The sequence below is a fragment of the Ziziphus jujuba genome, chromosome 9 (genome assembly GCF_031755915.1).
Source record: "Ziziphus jujuba cultivar Dongzao chromosome 9, ASM3175591v1".
Classification (NCBI taxonomy): domain Eukaryota; kingdom Viridiplantae; phylum Streptophyta; class Magnoliopsida; order Rosales; family Rhamnaceae; genus Ziziphus; species Ziziphus jujuba.
Window position 1 is genome coordinate 28,819,671 of NC_083387.1, and position 16,952 is coordinate 28,836,622.

Here is a 16,952-nt window from a genome sequence, read left to right on the forward strand (position 1 = left end):
ACATATCTTATTAAAAATTTATATATAATGAATTTATTTATTAAACCATCTTTCAGATGTAGATGGTTTAGTAATGAACTAACTTTACTTGGAAATACAATAAATTTATAAAAGAACACTTATTAATTATTTCACATTATTTATGCTAGTATTTTAATATTGCACAAGTTTATAGATAATTCAATTTAAGTTGCACATTATTATGGGCCATTACACTCTTATTTGGTGGGTTTATAGGACTCCGCTATATGTCTGAAAGTCCAACCAATTTGTATGGTTTTTCGGATGTTGATTGGGCAGATTGTTCTGTAACCTGACGGAGCATCACAAATATTGTGTCTTTCTTGGAGAAAATTGTATTTCATGGAGTTCTAAGAAACAGCCCACGGTTTCTTGTTCTAGTTTTGAAGCAGAGTAACTGTCGATGGCATCTACCACTGCTGAGTTAACGTGGATCTCCTTTATTTTACGAGCCATTGGTGTGGTTTTGTCCTCCCCTTCACAGTTATTTTGTGATAACATGAGTGCCTTATATGTGCCTATAAATCCCATGTTTCATGCAAGTGCCAAGCATATTGAGTTGGATTACCACTTTGCATGGGAAAAGGTAGCCTTGGGTTCTTTGGTGACACGTTATATATATATCTCTTCCTTTGCTCAACCCGCAGATGTCTTTACCAAGCCGTTGCCACGTTCTAATTTAGAAATACTGAAGATATATTGATAAACCTTAATCATGTGAAATCACAAAATTATAGGTTCAACACTTGGTGTTGTCAGTCAACCATATATAGCCATCATTATTTACTTCAGTCATTGTTTACGTGGTGCTTTCGGTTAACCATATGTAGCCATCATTATTTTTGACTTTATCAAACTTCCTTTTGTAATAATCCATATAGTGATCTTAATGTGTGTAAATACATTCAAATATATGAATGAAGAGTCAAGCCGTGAGATCATTTTGAAAAATCTTCATTGACCCCCTCTCGGTCCAGTAGGAGCGTCCAATCTGGTCCACTTTCCATTAGCTTTTAGAATGCTTTTTGGAGATATTCAAAGACAAAATAGACACCATCATTACATCGAAGCAACCGTCTTTTAAGGGGAACAGATCAAGTAGCGGAAATCGTCTTATTTGGTATCAAGTCATGTTTCGATCCAAAGTATTCACCCTCCAAAAAAATTCGTCGAAAATTACTAACTATTGCATCTGGTAAATAATAAACATAGAAATAAGTCTTGATGGCCGGGTTCATTAATTTATTTGGAGCCATACATGTTCAATATCACTTTTCATATGTATCCATACATATTAGCCACAGTTGAGATATCCCCTTCCCAATTGATTAAAACATCGATCAGCCACACTGTTTCTTTATTTTCTACCCAAAAAATTAAACAAAAACAAATACTTCTGATGAAGAGGGGAAAAAAAAAAAAAATCAAAAAACAAATACTTGGAAGATGGCAATGAGTGATCCTACATACCCCGTATTCAAATAGGCAAACATTCGATAGCCTATATCAATATTAGATCTTTATATGTAATTATATATCAGCCTAATGCACAAAGAGAAAAAATATTAAAAAAAAAAAAATTTCCATTTTAATTAATTTAGGTCTTGGCGTGGCTAAGTATCAGATTTTGTGAAAAAAATTTGTTACAAATCATTATAAAAATCGTGACGAAAAATCATATCTTCCGTAGTGCATGTATGGGAATATATCAATTAATTAAATATTACTATAGAATTTATTCATAATTTTTTGACTGTTGATAAAGAGTCGTAATTAGTTCATACCATTAACAAAATAAAAACACAAAAAAAAAAAAAAAGAATTAAGACAATGGGACATCAATTATGGGTATGAGAATCTGAGTCAAAAATCATGGTCAAAATCACCATTTATCATTTTTGAAATGAACGCAATATCTGAGAAATTCTATGGTTAAAACTTGGAAACACTATGATGGGTCACATTGGATCCAAAAGTTTGAGCATCTAAGCTTCTCATCTACTCTCCCTCCAATTTCCATAACCAAATGCGTAAGAGGGGTAGGTACAGGAATCTTTTACACATAAAATAGTATTTTAAAGGGTATGGTTTTCTAACGGAAGACTTTTGCGCCATATCCATTATTCTATAAATGTCCAATTTTGCTTTGAGTAAAATTTGCAAAACCCGATCATAAATCATGGCTCATAGCACTAGTACTGCTTTCATAGCTCAAGTTCTTTGGCTTCTGCTTTTCCTTTGTGGGATTCCGTCCCTTACTGTTGATCTTCACGTTGACTGTGCAGAATTGGATTGGGAAGCACTTGTCCATTTCAAAGACGACATAGAAAATCTTTCAAGACGTGCAGACCAGTCATTGGTTGGTGAGATAATTAGACTCCTTCTTTTTGTTGTTTTGAAAAAAAAATTAAATTACTTGTAGAGATGAGCATGAATCACTTCCATTTCCAATATGCCCAAAATATTGCTTCCTGAAACTTGAGATATCTCACTTTCTCTGGAACATGTGTACACCTTGGTTGACCTTGGAAACTTACTGAATCTCTTTGGAGTACTCCGCATTTACCCTAAAAGTTTAACCTTGTAGAAAATACACCCAACAGATTATATATTTTATATTTTTTCCATAATATAATTATGTTTGTCATCCTAGCTATTGAAGTGATTCCTAAAACAAAAGATACGACGTTGGTAACGAATTAAAAATTCTCACTCACATCAATGTGTACAGTACGAATTCAGTACTCTTAAACTTGGTTTTGTAGAAGATATGTACAAAAACTTTTAAATCTTGATATTTCTTGTTTGTTTTTAAATTATATATGTTTCCCATTGTAAACGATCTGATCAAGGGTACTTGCTGGAAAGATCCAAAGTGGTAGAACTTAGATATATATATATATATATACTCCATCAAATTATGCTTAATTACTAATAATCATGACGAATGAAGTTGGTTCAGTAGTTTGCCCTTCCATTCACTTCTTCTGGGTTGTAGTTAGAATCCCACCTCCTCATTTTGGATTATAAATTTATTTTAATTCTGTGTCAAACAAGAAAAAAAGAAGATTAATAAGTAGAACTTTTAAATAATGGTTGATCACTAACAATGATTATTGGTGATAATTTTCAAATTCAAGATTTGTGTTGAAATTCCCCTACCTAATTTATAAAGAAAAATAAAACTAATGGTTGACCAATCAAATTAATGATTACCCATATGATGATGTACCATAACCAATCCAATCTACCCTTGGGGAACCCAAAAAAAAAAAAAAAAAAGAAAAGCCTTAGCGTGTTTTATTTTTATTATTTACTGTTAATCATCAAGGTTACTTGAATGTAGAATTTGATATATAAAAAAAAATATGGATATTGACATTAGATGGTTCCATTAAAAACTTAATGGGTTAATTAGGCCATTGAACTGGTATGTGTGTATAAATTACATTTTTTAAATAATTGTATAGTGTTTATTTTTTATTTTTGATAAATGTACACTGTTTTTATTTCAGTTATATAGACTCACCATAACATTCTTGATAAGCATATGGTCTGCATCTCTAATCCGTAATCATGAAACAGAACAGAGTATGTATTTACCCAGAAAAAAAAAAAAAAAAAAGGGCATGTGTCAATCTATATAAAATTAAAAATTGAAAAAAAATGAAAAACCTAATTAACAATTAGGGTCTTATTTAATATATACTTCTCATTAGGTTTTTTGTTGTGGTCAAGTTGTTATGTATTGCCTGAATATATACACCGTGATATTAAAAAGATAATATTAGGGCCAAAATCAAAATTTTCAATTTGGAAAAAAAATTGGTTAGAATGTAGTTTGACATATATAGATGTCGATGTCATTTTAATTTTTTTTTTTAAGTCATTTTGAGATTTCTTGAAAAAATACTATTTGGATTTTGTAAAACAACAAATTTAACCTTAATTTCTGTTAGAAAACTTAATTAAATTACCTTCAAGTCTTAAAATTTACAGACCCAAAGGAAAAAAAAAAAAAAAAAGGGCTAAAATTCCTATTATAAACTTTGAAAAATATTATAAAATTTTTATTTTCTATCGAAAATCTAATTTCCAGTCCCTTAAAATTTTGACATTTTCAAAACAAATCCTTAATTAATTAATTTCTCAAGCAATGTCTATCATATAAATGGTCATGTAACCTCAAGTATTTATAACGAATAATGAAACAACATTGCTCCTAATTGAATTACGCTCTATATGAATATACATATATATATATATATATATTATCTATATAAGTAATAGGTCCCACCTCTCAAAATTACTGACGAACAGCAAAATAGAAGATAGATTTCTCCATACGAGCAGAAGAGTTTTCCTGGTCAAACTCACTGCATGTGTAACATCCCACATCGGTTGGAGAGGGGCACGAAGCGGTCTTTATAAGGCTGTGGACACCTCTCCCTTCAAGACGCGTTTTGACAAAACCTTGAGGCCAGGGGGACAAAACCTTGAGGCCAGGCTATATATGTAATTAATTCACATATATTTCAAAAGCATGTGAAAAATATAGAAGTAGTAGGCTCTAGTACTACCGCTTCCATTCAACTTGTCAGGCTTGATAATATATATAATTCTGTTCCTTACTAATAAAACTCTGTTTCTGCCATGCATGGTGGCGATGTTGAAGCTGCAGAATGTCATGAAGATGAGAGGAAAGCTCTATTAGAGTTCAAACATGGACTTATAGATCCATCAGGCAGGCTTTCATCTTGGGTTGGAGAAGATTGCTGAAAATGGAAAGGAGTAAGCTGTCACAATAGAACCGGACGCGTGGTTCACCTCAAACTTCGCAACCCTTGTTCAAACTGCGAATGGTTTGACGACATGTTGGAAGGTGACAAGATCAGTCCTTCTTTGCTTGTTTTGAAAGATTTAAATTACTTGGACTTGAGCGGGAACTTTTTCTTCGGAACCGAAATTCCTGCCTTCCTTGGTTCTGTATGAAAACTGAGATATCTCAATCTTTCTAATTCATTTTTTGTTGGACCAATTCCTCCGAATTTTGGAAACCTCTCGAGGTTGACTCATCTCGATCTCAGTGCCTTTGATGATAAACCCGTTATCATGGGAGATCCACATCATTTGGAGTGGCTTTCCCGTCTTTCTTTTCTAAAGTACCTTAACTTGAGTGGTTTGGGGTTTTCATATGAATATAAGGCTATGATCCAAACTCTTAATAGCCTCCCATCACTAGAGGAATTGCGCTTGCATAACTGTGGCCTTTCAAGTGCCGATCTTAATATTTCTTTTGTAAATTTCACATCTCTTAGGGTGCTTGACCTCTCCGACAATGACTTGAATTGCACATTACCTCACTGGGTTTTCAATCTTAAAAATCTGGTTCACCTTGACCTAAGTGGCTCCAATCTATGTAGACAATTTCTTGATGGAATTGTTGATTCTCTTGAACACCTGGATTTGTCACACAACGGGATTGGAGGTCGCCTCTCAAGTAATTTGGGAAAGTTATGCAATCTGCGGAATTTGAAACTGAGTCATAACGCCATTAGTGGTGAAATAACAGGTTTTGTCAACACTTTGTCTGCATGCTCCAACAACAGCTTAGAGACACTGGACTTGGGATCCAATGCATTCATGGGAAATCTACCGGGCACTTTGGGATATATTAAGAGTCTAAAAGTTCTTCAGCTGCAGAATAACCCATTCCGAGGTTCCATTCCGGAATCCATTGGAAACTTAACGTCTGTGGAGCAAGTTTTCCGGTGCAGAAATGAAAAGAGTCTCATCCCAGAAAGTCTCGGACAGCTCTCCAAGCTTGTTGTGCTAGATATCTCAAACAACCCATGGGAAGATGTCATAACTGAAGCTCATCTCATGAATCTTTCCCGCTTGGAGGAGTTTTCTATCAGTAATGAACTCCATAACATTTCAGTGGTTTTCAATATAAGCTCTAATTGGATACCTCCTTTTAAACTCCGACACCTCATCATCAAATCATGCCAACTAGGTCCTAAATTTCCAACTTGGCTTCAAAATCAAAATCAGCTCATCACATTGGTACTAAAAAATGCTAGCATTTTCGACATCATACCTCATTGGTTTTTCCAATTGGATTTGCAACTTCAGACGCTAGATTTTGTTCATAATAAAATTTTTGGCAGGGCGCTAAACAAATTAAGGTTCTTTCCTGGTTCAACCATGGATTTGGGTTCAAACCAATTTGATGGCCCTCTCACACTGTTTTCATCAAACATTTCCACATTGTCGTTAAATAACAATATGCTTTCTGGATCAATCCCTTCTGACATTGGCAAAGCAATGCCCATGTTAACATATTTAGATATCTCTTGGAACTCACTCAATGGAGGCATTCCATTGTCCATAAGTAATCTAACTGAATTGACATCCTTCAACATCTCTAATAATCATTTATCCGGTGAAGTTCCTGATGTGTGGAAACATAAGTTACCGTTGATTGTTTTGGATGCGTCAAACAACATGCTTTCTAGAACAATCCCCAAATCAATCAGTTTTCTACAAATGCTCACTTTTTTGCTTCTGTCTAACAACAATTTTTCTGGAGAATTTCCTTCCTGCTAGCATAATTGCTCATTGCTTGTTAGTCTAGATCTTGGTGATAACAAATTTTCTGGGAAACTTCGACCTTTGATAGGAGAAAACATGGTTGGGTTGATGAATTTACGATTAACGTCCAACTTCTTCAGTGGAAACATTCCTCCAGGATTTTGCGACCTTACCAGCCTTCACATCTTAGATCTATCACGCAATTATTTGTCAGGTCATATTCCACATTGCCTTGGTAATTTCGATGAGATGAGATCTGACGACATATATTTTGTCGGATCTTCTACACTGGCATTAACTAATGGAAGCTTCAAGATAATGGCAAAAGGAAGAGAGCTAGAATATAAGTACCCCAAACTCTACCTTATTAATAGCATTGATCTATCCGATAATAACTTATCAGGGGAGATTCCTGTGCAGCTAACAAGTCTCATAGGACTGCAAACTTTGAATTTATCAGCAAATCGTTTGACAGGGAAGATTCCAGCAAACATAGGTAACTTGACAACGCTAGAAACTCTTCATCTCTCAAGAAACAAACTTTTTGGTCCAATTCCAGTCAGCATGATTTCTTTGACATTCCTGAATCATTTGAACCTCTCGTACAACAACTTGACTGGAAAAATCCCAACGGCTAACCAGTTCTTAACCTTTGATGATCCATCAATCTATCAAGGCAATGCCGGCTTATGTGGAAAGCCTTTGGACAATGTTTGGGCAGCAGCCAATTTGGTACTCCAAGAGGAGAGAAAGAAGAGAAAGATGGTGATGTTGGGGATAAGACTGAGAAGGTAGGCTTGTACATCAGCATTGCACTTGGCTTTATTGTGGGGTTTTGGAGTGTTTTTGGCAGCTTGATCATTAACAGGTCTTGGAGATATACCTATTTTGGGTTTGTTCAAAGAGTGAATGATACTTGTTTTATACTGTTTCATAGAATGTTTAGAGGAAGAAATGTAGCAGATTGAGTGACGCACTGAAATCTGAGCTGTTATCCTAGATGGCATCAATCTGGTTTTACTTTTATTTCTATTTAGCTTTGTCATTTTTAAATTTCAATGATTGCCAAACGATGTGTTTTGGCTTAGACAATTAGTTTTGCTGTTTTGACCGTTGGTGGAATGTAAAGGTTATGAGCATATAGCTCAGCTTGGCATGGTTTTCGATTTCAGACTGTTATTTTGCAATTTTCAGATATGTAATCTCTGTGAGAATTTTACTCAATAGAATAAAGGCCCGTAAGTCCTCTGACTTCAGGTTTCGTTAATTTTACGGTCTTTCTTCACCATTGGGATTTGGAAACAAACTCATTCACTTGCATTTTTCATGAATAATAATTTTTAGTGCAATCCAGTCTTTTCTAGTAAGTATAGAAAAATTCAATCCAGTACCAGAAAAATAGTACAGCAGCTAATTAATCTCCATGCACAAGTGAGTAAATTAGATTTCAGTGGTTTATCTTTATAAATGCATTAACAATAAGTTCCGATGTAACACCCCATCCCAAAGTACATCGAAAATTTCTCAAATTTGACCGAGGCTGACCGTTAACCGTTGACTTTGACCGTTGACCATTGACCAAGGGGTCAAAAGTTGACTTTTGACTAAGGGGTCAAACGTTGACTTTTTGACTTGGATGGAATTCTAGGTTGACTGAGGTACCGTTATGAAGTACACGTTGGCACGAGTTTGTAGACTAGTAGCACATTGAAAACGGAGCTACGGTTTGAAAGATATGAGCAAAACAAGATTGAGTTCCAAACTGTCACAGGGATGCCGGAGTTGACTTTTTATTCATGCAAAGTTGAGCTTTGACTCATGCATGGTTGTGAAGTACTCGTCGATACGAGTCCGTAGACTAGCGGCACGTCCGATTTGGACATGTGGTTTGAAAGTTATGGACCTGTAGAGTTTTTCAAATACTGTATTATTTTAATATTATTTTTAAACATGTAACAATGTGCCACGTGTGACTTAATAAATATGACCATGTGTCACCATGTTGAGATGCCACATGTCAACCATGCTTAATACCATATTATTTTATTATTGTTATTTTATATAATAATATTATTTTTAATATTATTTAATTATTTTTAATTTATTTTCTTTTTATTTCTTTTTCTTTCGTTTTCTTTTCTTTTTTCTTTTTTTTCTTTTCCCCCACATGAGAAAACACCCAGCCCCACCCAGAGCCTCCTTCTTCTTCCTTTTCTTTCCTTCTTCCTTTCGGGCCGTCATCGTTTCTTCGTTTCCGGCCACCGGACGGCCACACGCGCCGACCACCGGTGAAGCCCAGTTCCCGGTGACCCCGACCTCCAAATTTCACAGCCACAAGCCATCGGACGCGCCCAGATCGGGCCGGAGAAGCCGCCGGCCAGAAATTTTCTCTCTCCTCTTTTCTTGTGTTTTTCGGCCAACCCAGCTCGACCCATACCTCTATCCCACCATTTTCGACCCCTCTGAGTCCATTTCTAGGGTTAGATTGCCTAAAATCCCCACCGTTTGAGAGATCCCTCAAGTTTAAACTCGGCCGAAGCTTTCCGGCCACCGCCGGTTGAATTGAGCTTAATGGAGGTCGGTAATGTGATCCTCATCTCAAAAGCTTTCCATAAACATATAATTTGTCAATTTTGGTTAACGTTTATGTTAGACCCCCTGGGTACCGGGTATTATTTACCCGATTAAAATATTATTTTATTTGACTATGTATGAATTGTTGTTCTAGGAGCACGGGTGAGTCGTGGAATTGATCCTATGGAGGATCTTAGGTTAATTGCGTGCTCCAGGTGAGTGACCCACCTTTAAAATTATTTTGGGGTGATTAATTATGTTTATCTGGTATTAATTTGGTATTTAGAATTTTGCTCATGTGGTGAAAATTTAATTATAATTTGGGAAAATATTATTTTATAAGTACGTATATGTTTATTGCTGCTAAATGAAAATTTGGTTTATTAACGGATTTTTGATTATTATTATGATTTAATTGTATTTATTGCGCATGAGCAAAGTGGTTTCATTTAATTGATTGTATATGTGGTTTTAATATTATTTTGGGCATAATTTGATTTTTAAATATTTTAAGGAAAATATTTGTTTAAATTGGTTGTTTAAAAATTAATAATTATGCCCGTGGAAGATTATTTGTTGGACCTCATGTTACAAGAAAAATTATTTTTATATTGTTATCGATGGTTTCGTACCGGGTATGTTAAAGGAAAATGTGGAATGATGAAATTGGAAACTGGTATATTTTCCACGGTGATTTTTGGAAAAATCGGTACAGTAATAATTAATTTATTAATTATTTTAGACGCACTCATACAGTATTGGTGTTCTGGTTGTATATGTGGTTAGCGCGCAAGTTATTATGTCTCCCGTGAGTTGCCATTGGACCGAAGGCAGACAAGTTTAATATTGGCCATAGCCGCCCCCCTTCGTGACCGGGATGACGGTTTCAGCAGCGGTACTGTCGGGACGCCAAAGTACCGTATGCAAGTTGCTCTCTTTAATCTCCCCGCCAGTCGATGCTCGGGACGCTAGGTATCGGAGGGCATCACTAGTATATGGTGTGGTGCGTCAAGTATAAATTTTCGGATAGAAATTTCAAACCCCAAAGTGTTCAAAAATTATTTATTATATTTTATTACATTTTATTTATATTTGGGGTATTTATCTACTGTTTAATTAAATTAATTGATCCCTTGGTTTTCGAAAAATACGAATATCGGGTTTTGTGAAAATGTTTTAAAAGGGGAACATTTCCAACGGAGTGAATAGTGAGGGTTTTGAGAGAAAGTATTACTTCCAATTAATTGTTTATTTATTTATTTATTTATTCTTAATTAATCAAACGGACTGTGATTTTCGTTATTATTAATATTAAAAGTGTACAGTAGATAGGGTCACTCACTGAGATGATTAGCATCTCACGCTTTTAAATTCCGTTCCCCTAGGTCCAGGTTGGGAAACGTTGATCGTCCGGGGCGAGCCCGACGTCCCAGTTCATTGCCGAAAGTCCAAGCAGTATCTCTTCCCTTTTTCCTCTCCATCTTGTATTACTTCTTTATCTGTCATCGCATTAATTTCATATTTATTTGTATAATGCTCTGTATACTGTATTGAACATTTAGTTGCTAATTATGCACTGATTTACTGTTATTCATTGGGAGTGCTGTAAATTGTGGAATCAAATTGTAGTATTGTGGGAGGAATAAGGGGATGGAAATAGAAGTGTGTTTTCAGTGCAGGAAATTTGTGGTAAGTCCAACCCTTAGGGGAGGTTTTGTCGGATTTTCCATTGGAGGGTCCGGTAGGGTTTTTCTGGGATCAGGGCTCGTCTAGGGTTCCGGTGAGGAATTTTGGATGGCTCCTGACATCCGATATATTCATACTTACATTAAATTTCCAAATTGCTCAATGTACAGTTTGATTTATATTATATTTTAAAATTTTTCTCTTGTGTTTTTAATTTATTATTTTTATTAGAAGCTTTCCAACAAGTTGGTATATAATTAACTTTAGGGTGCCCTGTTTTCTTCCGCATGCACGATGAACAAAACCGAGGATATTAGAGAGTTGAAAGTTTAGGGAAGTAAGAAACAATTCTTGTTACTTTAGTTTAATAAAACAGGGCACTCTAAAGTCTTGATGGGTCCATTGGCAAGAAATTGGGAAACAAACAAAGAAAACAAGAACATGGGGGGCAACCGTAACGTGGAAAGACAAAGTCTTCTAACAACAACAAATCACTAGAAGATGCATGGAAACAGAGGTCTAACAATGCATGTGTGGTCAAAGAAGTAGAAATCACAATGCTAGGACTTCAGACACCATGCCTGATTGGTTTTAGCAGTTGAATTCGGAACTACATGAACTAGAAGTTGATCATGCTAACATAAGTGCAGGGTGGCAATTAACTCATTATTAAGGTTCAAATAAGCGTGGTTCAACTGTCAATTTTAGCTCAAACTGCTTCGGTGGACCATGTCCTCTTTGAAAAATGATTGATTTTCTAGGCTAGTTCCTAATGGATTTGGCGAAATGATGCCATTGTTATCAATGTTAGACATCACTTGGAACTCTCTAAAATGGAAGCATTCCATTTGTTCAGATGTAGACTAAATCAGTTGCTAACCTTGATTATCTCCAACAATGAATTCTATTTAGCAATGAAGTCTATTTTAATCTCAACTATAAAGCAGAAGAAAAGTATAGATGTGACTAGTTGCATTACAACTCATCGATATTGCATTGACTTAGAAGGTTTTCTTGACACCAAAAAATGGGAAATGCAAGTAGTCTTGTAAACACCCAATAAAAGATCAATAGGAGATCTGTGGAAAATAAATGTACATTTCCGAGTATCAAGGTTGATTATCTGGTGTAATAACAAAAATAAAGCAATGATGATTTTGTTTTCCGTTTTTGGTTTCAAAGAAGAACCTTATTTAAATTTATAAGGTCCTATTTATTTGGTTATTGGATTTTGGGTGGAAAAGCTTCCCACATTTTATTTGTTTATTTATTTATTTTTTGGTCTTTTTTACATTTTTTGCCACGGTTTAAAGATTTTATGAGTCAAAAATGGCCAAAAGAAGGAATTCATAGTTACCAGCTGAGGTAAATCTTTAAATAAGTTGTAGCTAAAGCAGCAGCATCGGCCACATCAACTCTATACAATATCCAATTGCAGTACAGAAAACAGATCCAATTTTTACATGCTTCCATGATGAAGACTAGCAAGGCCAATATAACCATATCCGTTGAACTTCTTTTAGTTGTAATTGTTAGTGGAATTCGGTCCCTTAGTAAACTCTAATTTTGCCCTCTCCCTCCCCAATTATCTTTTTTAAAAAAAAAAAAGAAGGAAGAAAAGAAAAGTATACATAGATTATTTTTGGAAGATCTTCAAAAAGGTCCTTTTTTTTTTGTTTAATTAGGATGAGTTAAATCTTGAATTTAGCATTTAATTTTGGAAGGAAATATTGGAAGGAATAAGAACATTCTGGAATTAAATTGTTAATCTTCTAGACAAATCATGATATATTATTACCATTATTTGTCATGTATCGTAACTAATATCATTAAAATACCCTGCACAAAAAGCTAAGAAAAAAAATCATTAAAAGAATTAGAAAGAAATAAAAAAAAAAAAAAACTGATACCCCTCCTTTGGTTGTAACCTATATGTTTTTGGTTTTATGTTTTCGATTTTTGATTTTTTTAAATTTTTTTCTATAATGTTTTACATTGATTGTGTTTAATTAGCTCATACTACAAGGTTTTAAGCTATAATCAGTTTTTTTTTTTTTGGTCAATTAAAAAAGGATCTCTTTGTCAGGACCCGTCCAAGATCCCTCATCGGAGCCCTAGACAAGCCCTGATCCCAGGAAAACACCACCGAACCTTCCAACGGAAAATCCGACAGCATCTCCCCTAAGGGTAGGACTTACCACAAAATTCTCTGCACATAAAACACACTCCAATAAACACCACCTTATTCCTCCCACCTTACTACAATTTATTTCCACAAATTTACAGCACTCCAAAATAATAACATGGAATCAGTAAGCAATTAAACAAATATATGTCAAATCCATATACAGAGCATTATACAAATAAATATGACTCTAATACAATGACAGATGAAGTAATACTAGATGGAGAGGAAAAAAAAAAGAAGGAGGAAATGCTTCTTGGACTTTCGGCAATGAACTGAGAAGTCGGGCTCGCCCCCGAATGACCAATGTCTACCAATCCTTGTACCTAGGGGAACGGAATTTAAAAATATGAGATGCTAATCATCTCAGTGAGTGACCCTATCTACTGTACAATTATAATAGTAACGATAATTATAGCACATTTGATTAATTAAGAATAAATAAATAAATAAATAATAATTAATTTTAAATAATATTTTCTCTCAAAACCCTCACCATTCACTCCATTGGAAAGGTTCCCCTTTTAAAACATTTTTGCAAAACCCAATATTTTATGTTCCAAAAATCAAGGAATAATTCATTTAAAAAAATTTAAATAATCCAAATACAAATAAAATATAATGAGATATAATAAAATAAATTTAGAATACTTGCATGAAAGAAATATAACATAAAGGAAAATTCAATATATAATTCATAAAATTTAATTTAATAAATCAAAATAAACAGTATCAAAAATATAATTTAAATAATTACAAACAATCATGTAAAATAAGTGGTAGAAAAATACTATAATATTCATTTTGAAATATTATACCAATCTATATAATATTTTTATGGCAAGATGCATTTTAAAAACATTGTTTTAAAATAAGTGGCATAAAATATGAATAAATACATTTTAGAAAAATACTAATTGGAAATACGTGATAAAACAAGTTAAATACATTTAATTCAAATACGACTTTAAAACTTTAGGATTTGAAATTTATATCTGAAAAATAATACTTGACGCACCACACTATATACCAGTGATGCCCTACGATATCCAGTGTCCTGAGGACCGTCCGGTGGGAGGTTAAAGAGAGAAACTTGCATATGGTCGCTTTGGCATCCCGACAGCGCCGCTGCTTAAACCGTCATCCCGGCCATGAAGGGGGCGGCTTATGGCCAATATCAAACTTGCCTGCCCTCGGTATGATGGCAACTCACGGGAGACATTATAACTTGCGTGCTCATCCACATACACAGTACAGAACACCAGTACTGTATGAAAGCGTCTAAAACAAATAAACATATCATTTTTTAAAATAACAATTTTTTCCAAAACTCACCATGGGAATCATACCATTTTTCAAATTCACATTCCCACATTTTCTTTAATATCACCAGCATAAATCCATCGATATAGATTCTATCAATTTCAAATCCATCAATGAAATCAACAATAATTTAAAATAAATATTTCTTCAATTCCTCAAATTCCAAAATATAATTAAATCACATGATAAACATAACAATTATAAAAAGAAATTGAAATCACAAATTCTTTTAATTCCCAAATATATTTTTGGCACCCAAACATATATTAAAACAACATACATTGGCAATATAATTTAGATGGAAATTCTATTAATATCAAATACATAAAACATATTTATCAAATATTTAATTATGAAATATTCCAACAATGAAATTTGATAATAATTACCAAAATCTCAAATTCCTTAAAACCAAAACATTTTATAATGCACAAATATTTAATTCCATTCAATTTTGGCATCAAAATTCCAAATATAAATTTACTAAATATTCAACACATCAAACATATTTTTCAAATAACCAATTAACACAAAATATATATATTTTAACATCCCAAAATAATTTTGAAGGTGGGTCACTCACCTCGAGCACGCAATTAACCCAAGATCTTCCATGGGATCAATTTCATGGAGCACATGTGTTCGTAGAACAACAATATTACATAACTCAAATAAATTAATATTTTATTCGGATAAATAATACCTGGTACCCAGGGGGTTTAACACAAACGTTAACCAAAATTCACAAATAAGGTGCCTATGGAAAGCTAAGGAGACTAGGATCACATTACCGACCTTCATTGGACCCAATTTGATTAGCAGGGACCGGAAGAATGGACGGGAAGTTTTGGCCGAACTTCAACTTGTTGTATCTCTCAAACGACAGGAAATTGAGCTGAATGGACCTCAAAATCGAGCTCAGCAATTTGGCCGGGTGGTGGCCAGATCGCCGACGAAGCCAACCTTGCCGTCACTAGCAATAAAGCCCGATCCGGCAGCATCCGGCGACGGTTGGCCACCATTTTCCAGCTGCTGGCTGGAATATTCCTCCTCTTCCTCCCCATTAGGCGCGTGTGGCTTCATATGGTTTAAAAAAAAGAAAGAGAGTGAAGCCGAGAGGGAGAAGGAAGGAAGAAGGAAGAAGAAGAAGAAGAAGAAGAAGAAGAACTTACTGTTAACCAATGATAGGCATTTTTAATAGCCTTGACTTGATCGCTCTGACAACAACTTATCGGGGAAGCTCCGCCCTTGAAGGACCCGGCACTTTGAATTTATGGATAAATCATTGACAGGGAAGATCCCAAATGAGACAACTTGAAAATGCCAGATGCTTGATCTCTCAAGAAACCAACTCTTGGGTCCAATTCCAGTCAGCATGCCGCCCTTAACATTTATGAATCATTTGAACCTCTCATATAATAACTTGTCTGGAAAAATCCCAACTGCTAACCAATTTCAAACTTTGATGACCCCATCTATCTATAAAGGCAATGTCTACCTTTCTGGATGGCGTTCGAAAATTGATTGTCAGGACAGCTGCACAAATAGTACTGCAATAATAGAGGAAGAAGACAGAGATGGTACTGATGGTAGCTGGAGACAGGTTTGAGAAGCTAGACTTCTTGATCAGCAGGGCTTTAGGTTTCGTTGTGGGATTCTGGGGTGTTTTTGGCTCCTTGATTGTCAACCAGTCCTGGAGAGATGCTTACTTTTGCATTGTTGAAAGAGTGAACGGTATATCCTTATCCATGGTTGTTAAGTTATAGGTGCATTTTTAATGAATAATATTTTAGCAATTTTGATTTTTTTTTTCCTTCTTTTTTTGGGTATTGTAATAACTGTTAGAAAGTTTTATCCACGCTACAAAGCATGCTAGCTGTACTACAATTTTAATGAATGTTTTTGTATTCCAGCAACACCCATGAATAAAATATCTTAAACAGTACTACAATTTTAATGAATTTTTTAGTATTCCAGCAATACCCATGAATAAAATATCTTAAACAGCTTAAGTATTTGAAAAAAAGATGATGAAGAAGAAATTATTAGATATGCTACAACAACATCTGGGTTCCTAAGTTAGTACAAGTGCCGTATCTTTCTTCCATTTCCCACCTGTAAAAGAGCATATTCTTGTGTATGATTCTTCTTTTTGAAATTCCATGATAATAAGGTCTGCATTTTCATATCATTAATTTTCTTGGAAGATGATGTTATTACGAATTGATGGAAAGAGATCACATGCTAAGGAAATGCACACCAATGTTGACTGTCTTTTTTTGGCTTTATGAATGAAAACGTTCATGGAATGAGACTGCTAATTTCATTAATCCATTTTCTTAATTGATGGCATCCAAAGGTAAAAAATAAAAGAGACACATCCCATTTGGCTTAATAATTTATGAATTTCATTGAATTAGTAAAACCTAAGAATATAATTTAGCAATATGTGATTAACAGTGCATTCCCCCACCCCCACTTAAACACCCTATGCACTTACAAAATATTATAATTATAATTTATATTAATCTTCCAAAATAATCATAAATTAATCAAATCTCGGAATTCC

At 34.4% G+C, this 16,952-nt stretch overlaps 3 protein-coding genes across 26 annotated transcripts in view; 2 read left to right on the top strand and 1 right to left on the bottom strand.

Moving 5' to 3' along the window:
* LOC107435782 (uncharacterized) overlaps window positions 1–16,952 on the bottom strand; it is a 191,159-nt gene that overhangs the window by 33,635 nt on the left and 140,572 nt on the right. The gene's annotated exons all lie outside the window — the stretch shown is intronic.
* Window positions 5,134–6,630, top strand: LOC132799452 (receptor-like protein EIX1). The gene has a single exon (XM_060811284.1). It carries the CDS (start codon window positions 5,134–5,136, stop codon window positions 6,628–6,630), a length of 1,497 nt encoding a protein of 498 aa, XP_060667267.1.
* LOC132799453 (receptor-like protein EIX2) lies at window positions 6,712–7,410 on the top strand. Its single transcript, XM_060811285.1, has one exon. The coding sequence runs from the start codon at window positions 6,712–6,714 to the stop codon at window positions 7,408–7,410; it is 699 nt and encodes a 232-aa protein (XP_060667268.1).

Bases quoted from the DNA above. Each gene is read 5' to 3' on its own strand.
- LOC132799452 (XM_060811284.1), top strand. From the start codon at position 5,134: ATGGGAGATCCACATCATTTGGAGTGGCTTTCCCGTCTTTCTTTTCTA.
- LOC132799453 (XM_060811285.1), top strand. From the start codon at position 6,712: ATGGTTGGGTTGATGAATTTACGATTAACGTCCAACTTCTTCAGTGGA.